General features: G+C 40.1%; 1 protein-coding gene across 1 annotated transcript in view; it reads right to left on the reverse strand.

Annotated features, from left to right (window-relative positions):
• Positions 1–3,831: 3,831 nt before the first annotated feature.
• The window catches only part of CCDC80 (coiled-coil domain containing 80), a 34,880-nt gene continuing 21,855 nt past the window's right edge, over positions 3,832–16,856 (reverse strand). The window contains exons 5-8 of the mRNA XM_004002921.6: positions 15,328–15,476; positions 7,671–7,774; positions 5,034–5,114; positions 3,832–4,341 (exon numbers count right to left, since the gene is read on the reverse strand). Coding sequence (XP_004002970.3) covers positions 3,995–4,341; positions 5,034–5,114; positions 7,671–7,774; positions 15,328–15,476 — 681 coding nt within the window. The 3' untranslated portion in view covers positions 3,832–3,994. The remainder of the gene's footprint in view (positions 4,342–5,033; positions 5,115–7,670; positions 7,775–15,327; positions 15,477–16,856) is intronic.

The raw sequence follows: 16,856 nt of genomic DNA on the forward strand, positions 1-16,856 counted from the left end.
CAACTGGCCCTTTGCCTCTCACCACTTTTAGCTTTTTTGATTGTAATGTAAATGCTTAACATTAAATTTTTGATTGTCAAGGCATCCATTTTCAAAGAATCCATCTCGAATAAGCATGTTGCCAGCTACACAGCTACCTAACGATCCAGCAAACCCATGAAGTTCCCCTATTGGAGACCCCTGGGTCACCTACATAACTAACCCCCACTCTTATGTTTTAAATTCACTAATAAAGAGTAACCCGCAAACCTCACCTCAACCCCAATACAGGCAGAACCCCAGATCTTTGCTCTCCCTCCAGCCTTGTTGTGTATATATCCTCCAGGACCTGTGAATAATAAACCTTTTTTTTTCTTACAAAGTTTCCTGATGTTTGATGAAATAAAACTCATATTTTATGGCAAGATGAGAAAAATTTAAACATAAAATCTTTCTTTGCCTATTTGGGCCTCCTCCCCTCACCCTACCCCCTGTAGGGTGTACTGTGTGTGCGTCTGGATTAATTAGGCCTCCCTAGAAGATAACCTTCCTTCTTAACCCCATCAGGGGCTACTATGACCCATGACCTGCTACTCGCTCTGTACATGTTGATCTGTAAACTGTCAAATGACACATAATCATCTGTCTCAAGAACTCACGTAACCCTACTTTGATCTCTGATGGGTGGAAAGACCATCTCTCAGCTTATAATCCTCAGGTTGGCTCAAAGAGAAACTTCTGTTTCTTTCTTAGATCAACTATTGATTAGCTTTTCATCAACACAGTTGTTGCTGAGGTGCGTTTTGTGATCATGATGCAGACCACAAAGGCCAGTCCACAACACTGGGTCCTGTTGGAAAATGTCTGTGGGGGCGACCTCAAATATGCAGGCCCAGGTAAGTGCCCCGGGCATTGCTAGCTGATAGCATCACCATTGACAGACTAAGATCAGAAGAAACACCGCCCTGACTTTGATTCTTGAATTCTTAGTAGCTAGTAACATGTACAAAACTAAGGAAAATCTTGCACTGGGAGCTTTGCACCAACTCCGAGAGGACTGAAGAAAGGAGTTAGCGTTTTACCTGAGTTGGAAGTTAAGAGTATGCACTGACCACACCCTCTATTTGCACACCCCAAACCACAGAGCAGCCACAGAGCAGAAAGGATTCCTCATTAGCAAAGGGGAATTAGTGGTGGCACAGATATGGACAGAGGTTCTTTTCAAGAGGCTTCTTTTTTTCTGGAATCTCCATATACTGCTAAGTACTGAGATTATCCATCAGGGACGGCCAAGGCCATCGTACACCCTGGCCCTGAGCTATTTTTATGCTCAAGGTTTCAGGAGTTGAGAAGGTGTGGGCTTCATTATCAGCTATAATCTAGAGTATGAGACCAGAGGGCTCCACCAACTCTGCTGTGTCTGGGCCACCACCCTCTGTGGCAGGGGAATAATCTCTCTGCTGAATTAACGTTCACCTTAGAGCCCTGGGCTTCCCTGTGGCTCAGACGGTAAAGAATCTGCCTGCAGTGTGGGAGACCTGTGTTCACTCCCTGGATTGGGAAGATCCCCTGCAAGAGGGCATGGCTCCAGTATTCTTGCTTGAAGAATTCCATGCACAGGGGAGCCTGGCAGTCTGCAGTCCACGGGATTGCAAAGAGTCAGACACGACGAAGCAACTAACCCTTTCATTTCACTTTTAGAGCCCTGGGACTTCTCTGATGAAAAACAGTTCTTGGAATTTCATGGAAGGGAATTATGGCAACTTGGGTGAGGCAGTGTTCTTTTCAGTCTTTCAAATTTCCCTAACTCAGTTGGGTGCTTTTCTTTCAAAATGCTATAATTCCATAATCTTTCTCAAAAATTAGAATTTATTTGTATTTTACCTTTTTTGTTGTTGTTGCTGCTGTTTGGGGAAGGAAATGTTTTTATTTAAAAAAAAAAAAAACAATACCCAGACTTCCAACTACCAAATCTAGAAAACAGAGATTCAGGTTACCTTATTTTTCAGTCCTCCCATTTGCTAAGATTTACTCTGTATTTTCACCGATTCTAGGATTTGAGGACATTTACTAATAGCATCTTCCTCTGAATGTGTGTCCCTTTGCTGAGCTGTGGCTTCTTTATTCTACAGTCCCCTAAATGATTACCCACGACTTCTCCACCCACTCATCAGAGCGAAGAACCATTCCAATGGATTGCTAAAGACCATCTCAGTGCCGGTGAAACCAGAAGAATGCTTGAAAAAGTAACCTCATGTTATGAAAAAGTATTCTCTTTCTTCGGGTGCAGGAGCTAGAACCTTAATAAAATTATTCTATAAGAAAATGTTTATTATTCCTATCTAATTAGTTTCCTTGGAAGATGAAACTCCTTCATTTTTGTATTTCCTGAAATCGAGACAATTTGGGCCCCTTACTTAGATATTGCCCCTATGTAATTTCAGAGGCAATAATAAATAAACCCATTTTTATTGGCAATTTTAAGCTGTGCTTCACCTTGCCAACAATTTAAGCGCAATGCACATCAGCCTGGTTCTTGCACCTGCCCTCCTCAAGCAGCTGGTACAGACTGTTCTAGCAAAGAGGAGGAAAGATCTCCACCATGGGAGGAGAGGTGAACTGGAAGCATAATTTATACAATAAGAAAAGTGTGCTCTGAAGTCACTTGTACTTTCTGAACTTCAGTTACCTGTAAAACAGGTAAGAATGAATGGTCTTTACGGAGAATAAAGGGCAAAATAAGTAATCCCTCAAGTTCATTTGAGGTAGAAATTCCACTTTTACTGTAATTATAAGAAAGTTCAGATGAAGTAAAAGACAGATTTGTGCAAATAGGCACAAATAAGTTAAATGCTGATTGTATTCACATGTGACTTGACAGCAATTATTAATATCTGGGCTCACTAAGTCAATAACCAATAATCAAGATTATTTGGAAGATCAATTTTAACAACAGTGACAAAAAGAAAAATTAGCATCCCCATTACTGACAGAGGCTGACACTATCAGGATGCTAAAATCCAGGGACTCTGACTGCCTGCCTTCAGGCAAGCTCGTACATATTATTTGGTCATTGTTTGCTGGTAAAAAGTAAAATAGTATAGAAGGAAGGAGGGGAAAGAGGGAGGGAAGAAGGGAGAATATTTAGTTTATATGCCATATGTGAAAATCAATGCTCTATTTCAAAGACAAGGATTATATTTTGCACTCCAGTTATAATTTTATCCACTGTAATTTAGGAACACTTTCCTTTGAAGAAAAAAAGAATGCCTGAAAATAATCTCCTTTGTAGTTTTATTTTACAAGGTGCCAGTGTGTAATGGACCCATTAGCAAGCATGCTCAGGAAGTCAAGTGTGAAGAGTCAAGGTTTCGCATGCTGGGAATTCCATGGTACCTGATGGAACTCTGAAAGTGTCACCTTTAGCTGCGCAGCCAGTTCTGGAGGTGACTGAGGGTTTCCTTTCCCCTGACACTAAAGATAAGAGAAACAGGGCAGGAAGTAGCTATGCTAACAAAGTGGAGTTTGGTACTTGCCCTGGCTTTGGAAGTCAGTATCACTGGACTCCTCTGGTATCAAGCTTCAGGAAAGAAACTCACAGTATAAAGCAGAGCCCTCTTAATCATTTTTAGACTGACATTTCAAAAAGGGTTAAGACGCTATCTGCTCTGTCTGTTCCATCTGCTCAGATGTTTATTTGAAAACATCTGTGCTGTGATCTTTAACAATCCTAGTTTTCACTTACCAATTAATACTTTTAAAAAAGTAAAACAGAGGTATAAATACTTATTCTCCAGTTAGAGAAGCAATTCTTTTGAACATCTTTATGATTTAAGGTTTCTTGACAACTCATGAGTAGGCAAAATGTTGCTATTTATTTAATCTTGGAAGAACACTGAAAGAAAAAGGCAGGGAGTGCAGGCAGTGTGGAAGAACTCTCCTTTATGTAGCTGGCCACATGTGACTTTAACAGTTGCAGGGGAAACTGGCTGAGGCTAAGGTTACATATTTCTGTTCAGTAAGGATATCCATGGTGGTAACTCTCATGATGACGGTAGTCATCCTGGTAACCATCCTGGTATCCTTGATGGTAACTATGGTAACCATAGCCTGCATACTCATCTTCTGGACAGCGCATCCCCAGTGACTGCTGAATGGCCATTTCCTGTCTCCGGAGTTGCATCGAATCAATTAAATCATACACAATCACCATGGACCACATTGGGGAAGGATACCAGGATTTCACATTTCCATCTTTTCCAACTAGAAGCATGGAGAAGTACTCTGGGCTCACTTGGAAATAGTTGCGTATGTCTTTCACCAAATGGGCTGGTACGTCTTCTCGCTCCACAACAGAGCTCCCTAGAATAGGATTAGAAAAGCTGTTAGTGGATTAAAGAGGCAACACTCAGGAAAGCATCAAATGAGAAGAAATCACTGTGAGAACAGAGAAAGGACCCAAGGATCTGTTCTCTACAGCCTAAAAATCCAATTTAGGAACTTTGCTGGTCTTTCTACTAGCAATGAAATGGTCCTGCTATTCTAAAACATGGATCACATTTTGAGGCAAATGTCTCTTTATAGGAGTGTTATAAAATATAAAACCAATTTCTTTATTTAATCCTTGCAAGATCAACTGCCACATCAAGATCAACTCTGGCATCCCTTGTTCACTGATATGGCAGGAAATATTTAATTTCTCACGCTTTATAAAACTACCACAAGAATTAAATGAGATAACATAGGTGAAAATGCTTTGTAAGCCAATAAAGCCCCATGCAGACAAAAAATAATTACATATCTCTACTAAGAAATGAATATCTTTGCTGTCACTTGTGAATGGTTTTTTAATAAAAACAACCTGAGTGCTTATGCTCCCCTTCACATTCTGTGTATACATAAATTCTCACACCCATACACACACACACACACACACGCATGGGGCACACACCAGGACCTTCAACTGAGGGTACATCCATTGCTTACATATGAATTAATATAACTTCATTGAACTTATCAGTAGTTTATACTCTTTTAAAGTAACAAAACTTTACCATTAATTGGGAACAGTTCTAAAACGCCCCCTACTTCCTCTCCAACACCTAAAAGCTTCAGAACCGTTATGTGGCGCAGACCTGAGAGAAAAAAGAAAGCCATAGAATCTGTAGTAAGTCTTTTGCTTCCAAAGACTGGATATCTGACAATTAAAATCTCTTAAGTTTAAAAGGAATATAAAACATAACCTGATTAAGTAAAACAAGTCATTAAAATCTTTTCCATAAAAAATGCATTTAAACATTTATAAAATCTTGAAAAGAGACTAATTGCAGATTTTAGGATTAATAACAGGGTCAAATGTGATTTTGTTTTGTTTTTGCAGATTGAAAAAGAATTTGCTCTTAAACTGTGATACTCACTCTGTTAAATGACAAAACAAAAATGAAGCCATTGGAACTTTAAAGTATCTGAGATGATCTAAGCTGATCAGTCTTCTGGAAAAAAGTCACGGCTGATGTTATAACAGCTTACATGGATAATTTAATTTTCTCTCAAAGAAAAGACTACAGAGCGAGCCAATATGATTGCTGAAGAAATTGCACTGGCTTCCCCAAACGAAAGTTTGTCTGCTCATTGGGCGGGTTTTTATCCCTTTTTTAGAAGACTCAAAGGGGTGGCACTGAGGGAGGCACAGCTTGCTTCCCGCCCACCCTCAGCTAAAGTTTCAGGAAAGGAAAGAAGGTCACGGCTTGGTAGCTTGCTGGAATTCTTTTGAAGACGAAGCCCTTATGAAAAGGTTCAGGAGAAAGAACATAGGAAAGCAAGGGGGCTGTGGAGTCATCCTATTTAGATTTCATGGTTTTAGACAAAATCCGAGCCTAGTCACAGTAGTAACTTGGAACTATTAATAATAAATATGAACGTTGACAGTGTTGATTGTCCAGGAGAGAAAACTAAAGAAGAGCTGAAATCCAGGCAAAATGCTATTCAAAAAAAATTTTAATGGGCTTTACTCTTCTCTCAGAGAAGTGAAGCATTTCTGTTCTGCATGTTAAGTCATGTTTTCAAAAGGGAAGATCATGAATTTAATTATCCTTTTAAAACATGACTTGTTCACATTCCCCTATCTGCTACAAAAGAGTTTGACTTAGACTCTTTGTGTAGCGATTCAAAATGAAACATCACCTAATAGCTGCTGCAAAGATGTCTTTAGAAAATTAGCAAGCCATGATCTTATGTATATATTCATATCATGGAGGGTCATTAACTGCTCCAAGAACTTCTGTCTTACCCACCACTGTTGGTGGCTGTTAATAATTTAAATTATGCCTAAAAATACTGGCATAATCAAATCTTCCTTACATATGTTGATATAAATTTTTAAAGCATTAATCTTGATAATAAGAGTATAAATAAACATTTACAAATTTTCTAATTATCCTTACTGTTATAAGCTTGTTTTCTGCCTTTTTTTAAGTTATTATTTTACATCTTAAAACTAAAAAGTTTTTATTATTTATAGGTACCTGGTCATAGCAAGGACCCAGTCTCCGTTAATGTTTTACAAAACTTATACAACCACCCCTCCCTTTTATAAATCAAACACAGTTTTAGAACTAAAAAATGATTCTTCTTCCTAATAGAAATATCAAAATAATGTGGGTTCATCTATGTCCCAATTATGAAGTTTTAAATATGTGGCCACTAGCTACTTTCCACCTCTCTAAGTGAGTGAAGTCGCTCAGTCGTGTCCAACTCTTCGAGACCCCATAGACTGTAGCCTATCAGGCTCCTCTGTCCATGGGATTTTCCAGGCAAGAGTGCTGGAGTGGATTGCCATTTCCTTCTCCAGTCCACCCCTCTACTGACTCTCAAAAATTCTTCCTCTGCAGAGGTGTATCTTAAATAAAATTTTTGTAGTGATTCCAACTTTTGAAATTACCATTATCTCTCTGGTTCAACATTGAACTTATTAATAATGTTCTATGTATTATGCATTTATTTTCTATATGTACATATTCAGAATAGTATTAGCCCTTTCTGACCACTAAGATAATAATGTTTGGTAAAGAAAGCATATATTAGTTTTCAAAACATTGAGCAATTCACTGCAAATAATGATAGTATAATAAACAGCATTTCTCTTTGACCTACTTGTCTTAAAGCATAAGGCACTGTTTAACAAATCTTGCTGTCTTCCTAGTACTTAGTTAGAGATCAAAATCCTTTCAAAGGGACTGGTAATATAGTACAGTGGGGTTCAGTTCATTAATTAATTCTCAAAGGCATTCCTGTCTTACAAAAAATACTTAAATCTATGGAAAAGTACTCAGTGTTTGTACCTAATTATTACCTAAGTAATTGCTGATATCTGAGTTATATGATCTTGAGACAATTTTTTTTAAAGCAAATAAGAAGACACATAATACAGATCACTGTAAGTAAAGCAGCAGGTATTTTCAAACATTTCAGTAAAAAACCTAAGAGGGGAGAATATTGAAAAAAGAAAAACAGACCCCAGTTGACTAAGATTCCAGTCTGAAAGCAACTTTATCCTCAATATAACTGAGTAAGTGTCTGGGAATCTACAGTCTGGGCTGGGGAATATTTGGATGACCTAAGCTTCTGTGTTCCATTTTAGACCAGGAAGAGGGTGGTATGGGAAAGCAGTGATGACGAGGCTTCCCACTCACCAAAATTGCATGCCTGACCACTGAGGGCAGAGAGCTGCTGTGAATAGGCCCAGTCTTCATCATTAGGGGCCGAGATCACCAGCAACCGCCTCCTCCAACGGAACCTGGAAAAGAAGTAGAAGACCACAATTACTGCTTCAAACAATAGAGGCCAGTGTGAAAAAGCAGAGTAACGTCGACTGTCACTTTTTTCCTATGCCTCAAATAAAAAACCAGTAACCTTAGAAATATTTCATAGCTCCTCAAAGCCTGACATTAGACTGTATGACCACCTTTCTTGCGCTTTTTCCTCTATAACTTCATGGTCTGCCTATTGTAGCATTTGCCTGATGTGTCAGGCATGAGTCTGGTCACCAGGACTGATGAGGTCACATAGGGAGAGAAGACATTCTCAGATACAATGAAAAATAGCTGAAATTGTTTGTCAAATTATAGCAACAGAAATAAAGGAATTAGAAAATAACTGAAGAAAACTGAAGTTCTGGTCGAATTCCCTCCGGTTTGGCAGCGAGGGTGGTGGTGGCGGTGAATACAGACAGGAAATAGTACAGAAAAAAAAAGAACTGAATTTTAAGTAGATGGCAGTGACAGTAAGAAGGAAAAGAGAAAAGTGTCTTAAAGGGTCAAGCAAGGTTCCTGGAAAAATAAAACTCTATGTACCTTCAGTAGCCAGTGGTTCTTCCAGAAGCAAATGCTAGTTCTAAGATGTACCCTATCATCATAGTAAGAACCATCACTTACAGAGTACCCCTAAGAAGCAGAATGGACCTAAACCTACAGTCATAGGATTTTAGAATATATAGGAAACTTCTTCCTGTTCTTATAGTTCCAACACAATTGGGCAGTGGAAAGAGATTTTGCCTTGTAGCCAAGAAACTTGACCTATATTTTCTCACTGCTACATTTTTTGGGTTCCTTGAGCATGCCACTCTGTTCATCTAAGTTATAGATTTTCCTTAGCTTTAGAATCAAAAAGAGCATTACCTCAAAGAGGTGTTAAAAGAATTAAACTCCAGGGACTTCCCTGGTGGTCCTATGGCTAAGACTCCACACCCCCAACGCAGGGGGCCTGGGTTTGATCCCTGGTCAGGGAACTAGATCCCACATGCCACAACTAAGAGTTCACATGCTGTAACTATACATTCAGAGTAACGCAACTAAGACCCAGGCAGTCAAATGAGTAAATATTTAAAAAAAAAAAAAAAAGAATTAAAAATCCATCAATGTAAGTTATCCATGTGTTGGCATAGATATTGACAGTGCCTTAGTCTGCAAGCTTTAGATTTAAAACACTGACAGATGGATAATGTCCATTGTTCATTAACAGATTTTGGACATTATCTATCATGATGCCATATGATAATCAATTTAATCCTTATGTTTGTATATCATTTTACAGCTTGATTTCACCTACACAACACACATTGCTCACTGGAGGGCTTCTCTGGTGGTTCAGTGGTAAAGAATTGGCCTGCCAATACAGGAGGCATGGGTTCTATCCCTGATCCGGGAAGATCCCACGTCCTCCAAGAAGCTAAGCCCGTGCACCACAACTGTTGAGCCTGTGCTCTAGAGCCTGGGAACCGAAACTGCTGAGCACACTCTCCCTAGAGCCCATGCTCCCCAACAGCAGGAGCCACCGCCGTGAGAAGGCCACGCACCTCAGCTGGACAGTAGTCTGTGCAGCAACGAAGACCCAGCGCAGCCAAAAATAAGTAAGTAAATAAATAATAATTAAAAAACAAAAAACATACATTCCTCACTGGAGTTCATCGAGGGCATGGCTTGCTTTCCCCATTTTGCACATAAAAAACAGGGTTTAGAGAAGTGAAGTGACTTGCCTAACCAATAAATCTAAGAGGTGGTACCAAAACTCAGATTTTTCTAACTCCTGGTCCAGTGCTTTCCCTGGTCTACCCCTCTCAGAGGTGCTAATGCTTGGTGGGCACTGTCAGAGTCCCTAAGGGGATATGAAGGAGAGGGGGTGTGCATCCAGAGAGAGGCTGAGTGCAGTTGTCTCAAAGTCCACCTTCACTGGAGAAAGGGCTTTTGCTTTCTGCCTTCAATGTTGCTGACTGCAGGGTGTCAGTGCATTCAAGGAACCAGAAGCCAGTTGATTATATTCATGGCTTCTCTCCCTGTGCCCCTTCTAGCCTCTCAGTGAACAGGAGAGTTTTCAATCCCAAAGAAAATGGCCTCTTGGGGGAATAGTGGTTTGGGTGAATGAGAGAAAATGATAGTCTGATGAAATACAGCATGTGAATGGATGCCTTAGCAAGACTCGCCAAGAGTTGCTTGCTGTGACATTACGTTAGCTTCCTCCGCTTGTTTTTCTTCAAAGGGAAAGAAAAACTTAAATCTCCACTGAGGATAGAAGATGAATGTATCTGGCACAAAGGAGGGAGGGGAGAGTCTGAGACTGTCTGAGGTTTCCTGGGAAAGGGAACAGGACTGGTGTTGGGTCACAGAAGACGGTCTCCTGTGCTTCCCCTGCCTCCTTAGGAGGCCTGCCAGAGCAGCATCCCCCATCCCCACCCCTTCCCAGCCAGCACCCACACCAGGCCAGCTTTTCTGGCCCCCATACAGAGCTGCAGGGTATCCTGGAGGGAGCTATTTTGGGTGAGGTCTATTTTGGCTTGTTTACCTGTGTGCACCACTGAATGCTGCCGGACTAGAGAGGGCTGGGATCTGAGACTTGTGGCAGACACAACGAGAGAGGGTCGTTGCCCCTAAGTGGTGATTCTTTATCCCACAGACCTTCTTATTAAGATCCAAGGCCCCAGCTCCTAACCCTAAAGGAACAAATGTCAATGGAACTACTTCTGTGGAAGTAAGAAGAGATGTGAATGTGGCCCAGATCCTTACTTTGGACAGATTGGTTTTCTGTCACTTTAGTGTGTCCGTAAATAAAAACTTTAAGCTGTGTATGTATTTGCTTTTCTTAGCTGGCATTCCCAAATTAGTGTGCGTGTGCCCACTCTTTGGGGCTTCTGTCTTAGAAAAAGATAATTATAGCCTGAACCAGATGAGTGTCACTAAAGACTAGACTGGCTTCAGAGTCTGGTCAGCTGAAACCAGGCTTTGTAGACCCACCAACTCAGCAAATTTGAAGGAAAATTCCCATTTGGATACTAGTTTATTTATAGAGCTGTTATATAGAAAAGAAAGAAAAAATTTCAGTTCTTTTTGCTTGGGTTTCAGTTCTGAAGGTGTTTATTAAGTCTCCTCTTTAGATTTAAGGGACTAGATCTGATAGACAGAGTGCCTGATGAACTATGGACGGAGGTTCATGACATTGTACAGGAGACAGGGATCAAGACCATCCCCAAGAAAAAGAAATGCAAAAAAGCAAAATGGCTGCCTGGGGAGGCCTTACAAATAGCTGTGAAAAGAAGAGAAGCGAAAAGCAAAGGAGAAAAGGAAAGATACAAGCATCTGAATGCAGAGTTCCAAAGAATAGCAAGGAGAGATAAGAAAGCCTTCCTCAGTGATCAATGCAGAGAAATAGAGGAAAACAACAGAATGGGGAAGCCTAGAGATCTCTTCAAGAAAATTAGAGATACCAAGGGAACATTTCATGCAAAGATGGGCTCGATAAAGGACAGAAATGGTATGGACCTAACAAAAGCAGAAGATATTAAAAAGAGGTGGCAAGAATACACAGGAGAACTGTATAAAAGAGATCTTCATGACCCAGATAATCACGATGGTGTGATCACTCACCTAGAGCCAGACATCCTGGAATGTGAAGTCAAGTGGGCCTTAGAAAGCATCACTACGAACAAAGCTAGTGGAGGTGATGGAATTCCAGTGGAGCTATTTCAAATCTTAAAAGATGATGCTGTGAAAGTGCTGCACTCAATATGCCAGCAAATTTGGAAAACTCAGCAGTGGCCACAGGACTGGAAAAGGTCAGTTTTCATTTCAATCCCAAAGAAAGGAAATGTCAAGAATGCTCAAACTACCACACAATTCCACTCGTCTCACACACTAGTAAAGTAATGCTCAAAATTCTCCAATCCAGGCTCCAGCAATACATGAACCGCGAACTTCCAGATGTTCAAGCTAGATTTAGAAAAGGCAGAGGAACCAGAGATCAAATTGCCAACATCTGCTGGATCATGGAAAAAGCAAGAGAGTTCCAGAAAAACATCTATTTCTGCTTTATTGACTATGCCAAAGCCTTTGACTGTGTGGATCACAATAAACTGTGGAAAATTCTGAAAGAGATGGGAATACCAGACCACCTGACCTGCCTCTTGAGAAACCTGTATGCAGGTTATGAAGCAACCGTTAGAACTGGACATGGGACAACAGACTGGTTCCAAATAGGAAAAGGAGTATGTCAAGGCTGTATATTGTCACCCTGCTAATTTAACTTATACCCAGAGCACATCATGAGAAACGCTGAGCTGGAAGAAGCACAAGCTGGAATCAAGATTGCCAGGAGAAATATCAATAACTGCAGATATGCAGATGACATCACTCTTATGGCAGAAAGTGAAGAGGAACTAAAAAGCCTCTTGATGAAAGTGAAAGAGGAGAGTGAAAAGAAAGAAAGAAAGTGAAGTCGCTCAGTCGTGTCTGACTCTTTGTGACCCCATGGACTGTAGCTTGCCAGGCTCCTCCATCCATGGGATTCTCCATGCAAGAGTACTGGAGTGGGTTGCCATTTCTGGTTGGCTTAAAGCTCAACATTCAGAAAACTAAGGTCATGACATCTGGTCCCATCACTTCATGGCAAATAAATGGGGAAACAGTGGAAACAGTGTCAGACTTTATTTTTTTGGGCTCCAAAATCACTGCAGATGGTGATGGCAGCCATGAAATTAAAAGATGCTTACTCCTTGAAAGGAAGTTATGACCAACCTAGACAGCATATTGAAAAGCAGAAATATTACTTTGCCAACAAAGGTCTGTCTAGTCAAGGCTATGGTTTTTCCTGTGGTCATGTATGGATGTGAGAGTTGGACTGTGAAGAAAACTGAGCACCGAAGAACTGATGCTTTTGAACTGTGGTGTTGGAGAAGACTCTTGAGAGTCCCTTGGACTGCAAGGAGATCCAACCAGTCCATTCTAAAGGAGATCAGTCCTGGGTGTTCATTGGAAGGACTGATGTTGAAGCTGAAACTCCAATACTTTGGCCACCTGATAAGAGTTGACTCATTGGAAAACACCCTGATGCTGGGAGGGATTAGCGGCAGGAGTAGAAGGGGACGACAGAGGATGAGATGGCTGGATGGCGTCACCGACTCGATGGACATGAGTTTGAATGAACTCTGGGAGTTGGTGATAGACAGGGAGGCCTGGCGTGATTCATGGAGTCACAAAGAGTCAGACACAACTGAGCGACTGAACTGAACTGAATACTGCTAATCACCAGTGTTTATTAATTACTTGCTTTGTGCTAAGTTCTAAGCTATCATTACCTTTAGTATTTCCTTTCATAATGATCTTAAGAATAGATAAACTTATTATCTCCATTTTGCAAATGAAAAAACTAAAGCCCAAAGAGATTAAGCAATAAATCCAAGGTCACACGGCTGATAAGTGGAAAACCAGGAATCAACCCATGCCTTTAACTAACATACTATTCCACTTTAATTTTTAAGATCAATGATTATTATCAGCACAATGAGTCCATGAGTTGTGACCATAAGTAATAGATAGCCATAGGACATCTAAATTATAATCATAGGCTATTCTGAATATCCATAAGAGATGTATATTCTTGAAACAGCAGTGAATATAAGAACTTGTAGCCTTCCACACTGGAAGGAAAATACATTTGCTTATGTGTTGTAGGGCCCTATCTAGTTCAAAAGACTTTAGATGCAAAATATGTATAATTTCTTAAGAATAAAAAAATGCAAATGCAAATCAGTGACCAACTTGAACGAGCATTGCAAGCTTTGTGAGTGAACAAAAGTGAGATGATGCCAGCTTTTCCTTTGAAGTTTTGAAACCCGTGACATTGCGATTATAAAAAGAACTTCTGCCTGGAAATGGGACGAATAATTCTTCATAATGTTTGAAACTGCAGGTCTCATGGCTGGCCTAAATCCTGAGTTGTAAATAATATCAATGAGCTAGACAATAACTGTCTGCTTTACAGATCAGTCTATCTGAGTTTAATGGGTTGGTTCAATAGGTATATACCTTTCAGTCTTGGAAGATTTAGAATTAAGAAGAGGAAGTTTGGAAAGAATCAAAATTATAGTAATAATATATTTTTCTAAGAAGGATCCTGATTTTCTTTATGAATTTATGTTCTTGGGAAACTTAAGAGTATCTGGCTTGAAATGATAGCCTTGAAACTCCAAACTAGGAAGTGTGATTGAGTATGTGGTTTAGTTGTATGGTTTTAGGTTGAAATCTTACTAAGCATATACAGTTACTGGAACATGTGAGAAAACGTTACCATATTTACAAGATTAACTTATTAAATTTACGGATCAAATAAATACTCAGAAAGATTGTGTTTATTTCAAGCAATTGAAAGAAATATGGTAAATGTAAAATGACTATTTTGACACCCAAAACTCTGTCTCCAAGATTTGATTCAGCACTGGTGCAAAGAGGCCGAGCTTTCAGTATTATTGACTCTAACTCAGTGATGGAAGTTATTTGATCTCCGTTAGCCTGAGTGGTCTCCATTAGTGTGAGACTAGTTACAGTATTTAGATCATGGGATTGTTGTGAAACAACAGGAGGGAAGATGAAGTGCTTGGCACAAAAGGTGATATGGCAACACTGGAGTGGAGGGAGGGCTACTTGCTCTTGTTATTCTCATGAGTGAGAGATTTTAAGACAGGTTAATTGGAAGCATAGGGACAACATATCTAGAAAATTATAAACTAAAAACTTGGATGAATGGTGAGTCCTATGCTCTTTACACATCATGATGTTATTTCCTAAGAGACCCAAGCTTCCCAAATCTAGAGGCATTCAGATTATCTGTTTACTAACCATAGAATTTTTGCTGCTGTAGGTGAAATTTCTGCATCCCTGCACCCCTTAAAGTCCCAAATATCTGTAGAATTTTCATCCATCATGGGGGAAGGGATGAAGAAGGGAAAAAGTAGAGTGATTTTTAAACACTTTTTTGTGTATGTACCAGAGTTTCCCTACAAGGATTTTCAACAAACCACACTCCCCAAGGAATCAGGGATCTGGGTCAAGAGAATTTCTCCTTTTAAGGTCTTAGTGGAACTTCTGTTGTTCTCTGCAGAGTTGGAAGAAAGCAGAAAATCAAGCAGTGTTCCAAATCCCGTTTGGAACTAGAAAGGGCCCAATAAATATAAGCACAATATACAAAGCTCCCCAAATTGACTGAATGAATTAACCCTCACAGAAGGTCAGAAGTATGTATCAGTGTCCCAAAAAAAGCAGAAGAGAAAGAAAAGACTTATCCAAAGCCACCAAATCAACACTCAAGCTTGGAACTGATCCCAGCCAGCCTTGCAACCAGAGCCATTTCCAATAGGACAAGAATAAGCCTACTGGGCATAGTGCTGTGAAGCAGACAGACACTTCCCTTCTCACAGGGAAGGTCACCCTGCACAGATGCGTCTGCTTCGAGTTTCTCTGGGGTTTTCATTAGCTCAGTCAGAACGCTCTCCTGCCTTCCTCCTCAGTGTCTCCAAAGGAGATGTACCTGGATAGGAAGTTTTCCAGTGACTGCTTCTTGTCTTCCTTGCAAATGATGCCGTCCTTCTTCTGCTTTTCCATGTCTTTGATTCGGGACTGGAAAGTATCGATCAAATCAAACACGGACTTCATTGCTATAGGCACCTCATAATATTGCTGTTGAAGGAAAAGTAAGAAGTATATAATGCATTAAAGGTGTTTCTTCCCTCTGTCCAGAGGGTGGAGAGCCTGGGAGAATTCATGAGAGCTCTGGGGAAAACAGAGCCTGGAGGGCTCTTTCGTTTATAAACTCTCTCCTGCAATAGTACCTCTGCTGATGTTTTGAGGTTCTGAATCCATGAAACAACTGCCTTTACCTTCCATGAGGATTTCTTCTTTACTTAACACTTTTTACTGGAAAGGGTCCATGCCCTCTTTACCACACATATCCTAGATTTACTTCCTTATCTCTGGGACTAACCTGGTTCCTGTTCATTACACAACTGGAAAGTCAGAAACTCTGTACCTAACACAAAAAATCAAATGCAAGAACATGTAAGAGTATCTGACCTCAGCAATAAGGGTAATTTTCCACCAGAAGGATGCCTGCTCTCTGGTCATCAGGAATCTACATGGGACGCCCCTAGTGGTCCAGGGCTAATTAAGACTCCATGCTGCCAATGCAGGGACTATGGGTTTGATCCTTGTTGGGGGAAGATTACACATGCCTTGTGGCACAGCCAAAAAAGTAAATAAATAAATGAATAAACAATCTATATAAACTCTTTGTGATTCCCAGGGACTATTTTATTGAGTGAGCATTACTTAAAATTAGGTAATGTTTGCTAATGCATTCTCAGGAAAAAATTTTGGAAATCTAAGTTAAGGATAATGAAATTCAGTTTCCTGCCTCAAAGCTGTCTGGACTTAGAACAGCAACCTGAAATGGATTTGGGAGCTGGCTGAGAGTAATCAGCGTAAGCTAGAGAGAGAAGTCTGGACATGGCTTGGAGCTGTGCCCTGAATGGGAATTTAGTAAATCATGAAATGTGTAAGCTGGCAGACACCTTAGGGATCATCTAGTTCAAACTTTCACATTAGAGGTGGCAAAACACAAAAGCAGAATGAATTATTGAAGGGATCTCTCTCCAGATCCAGAAAAATACTCCAGGCTGAACCAGGTACTCTAATAGCCCAGGCAGCCTTTTTCCTAAGGATTTTCATATAAGCATGGGCTCTGGAGCCAATCTGTGTGCATATGAAGTCTAACATTAACTGGGCAAAGTTAGGCAAGTTACTTAACAACTCTAGATTCCTGGCCTCTCTGAAACAAAGATAATATTTGTTATTTCTCTTAGAGGTTTGAGATGAAATTGTAAACATTTAAGGTGAGTGCTTGGCATAATGAAAGAACTCAATAAAGTTAGTTATTATTGTTATTATTGTTATTATGACTACATGGCATAATTTTTCATGGTTCAGAACTTTTGTCCCTATCACAGGAAGAAATTAGGTGTAAAGCCCTACCGTCTTGCCCATGCTGAATCAGGAGATAAA

This window comes from Ovis aries, chromosome 1, assembly GCF_016772045.2.
Source record: "Ovis aries strain OAR_USU_Benz2616 breed Rambouillet chromosome 1, ARS-UI_Ramb_v3.0, whole genome shotgun sequence".
Taxonomy (NCBI): domain Eukaryota; kingdom Metazoa; phylum Chordata; class Mammalia; order Artiodactyla; family Bovidae; genus Ovis; species Ovis aries.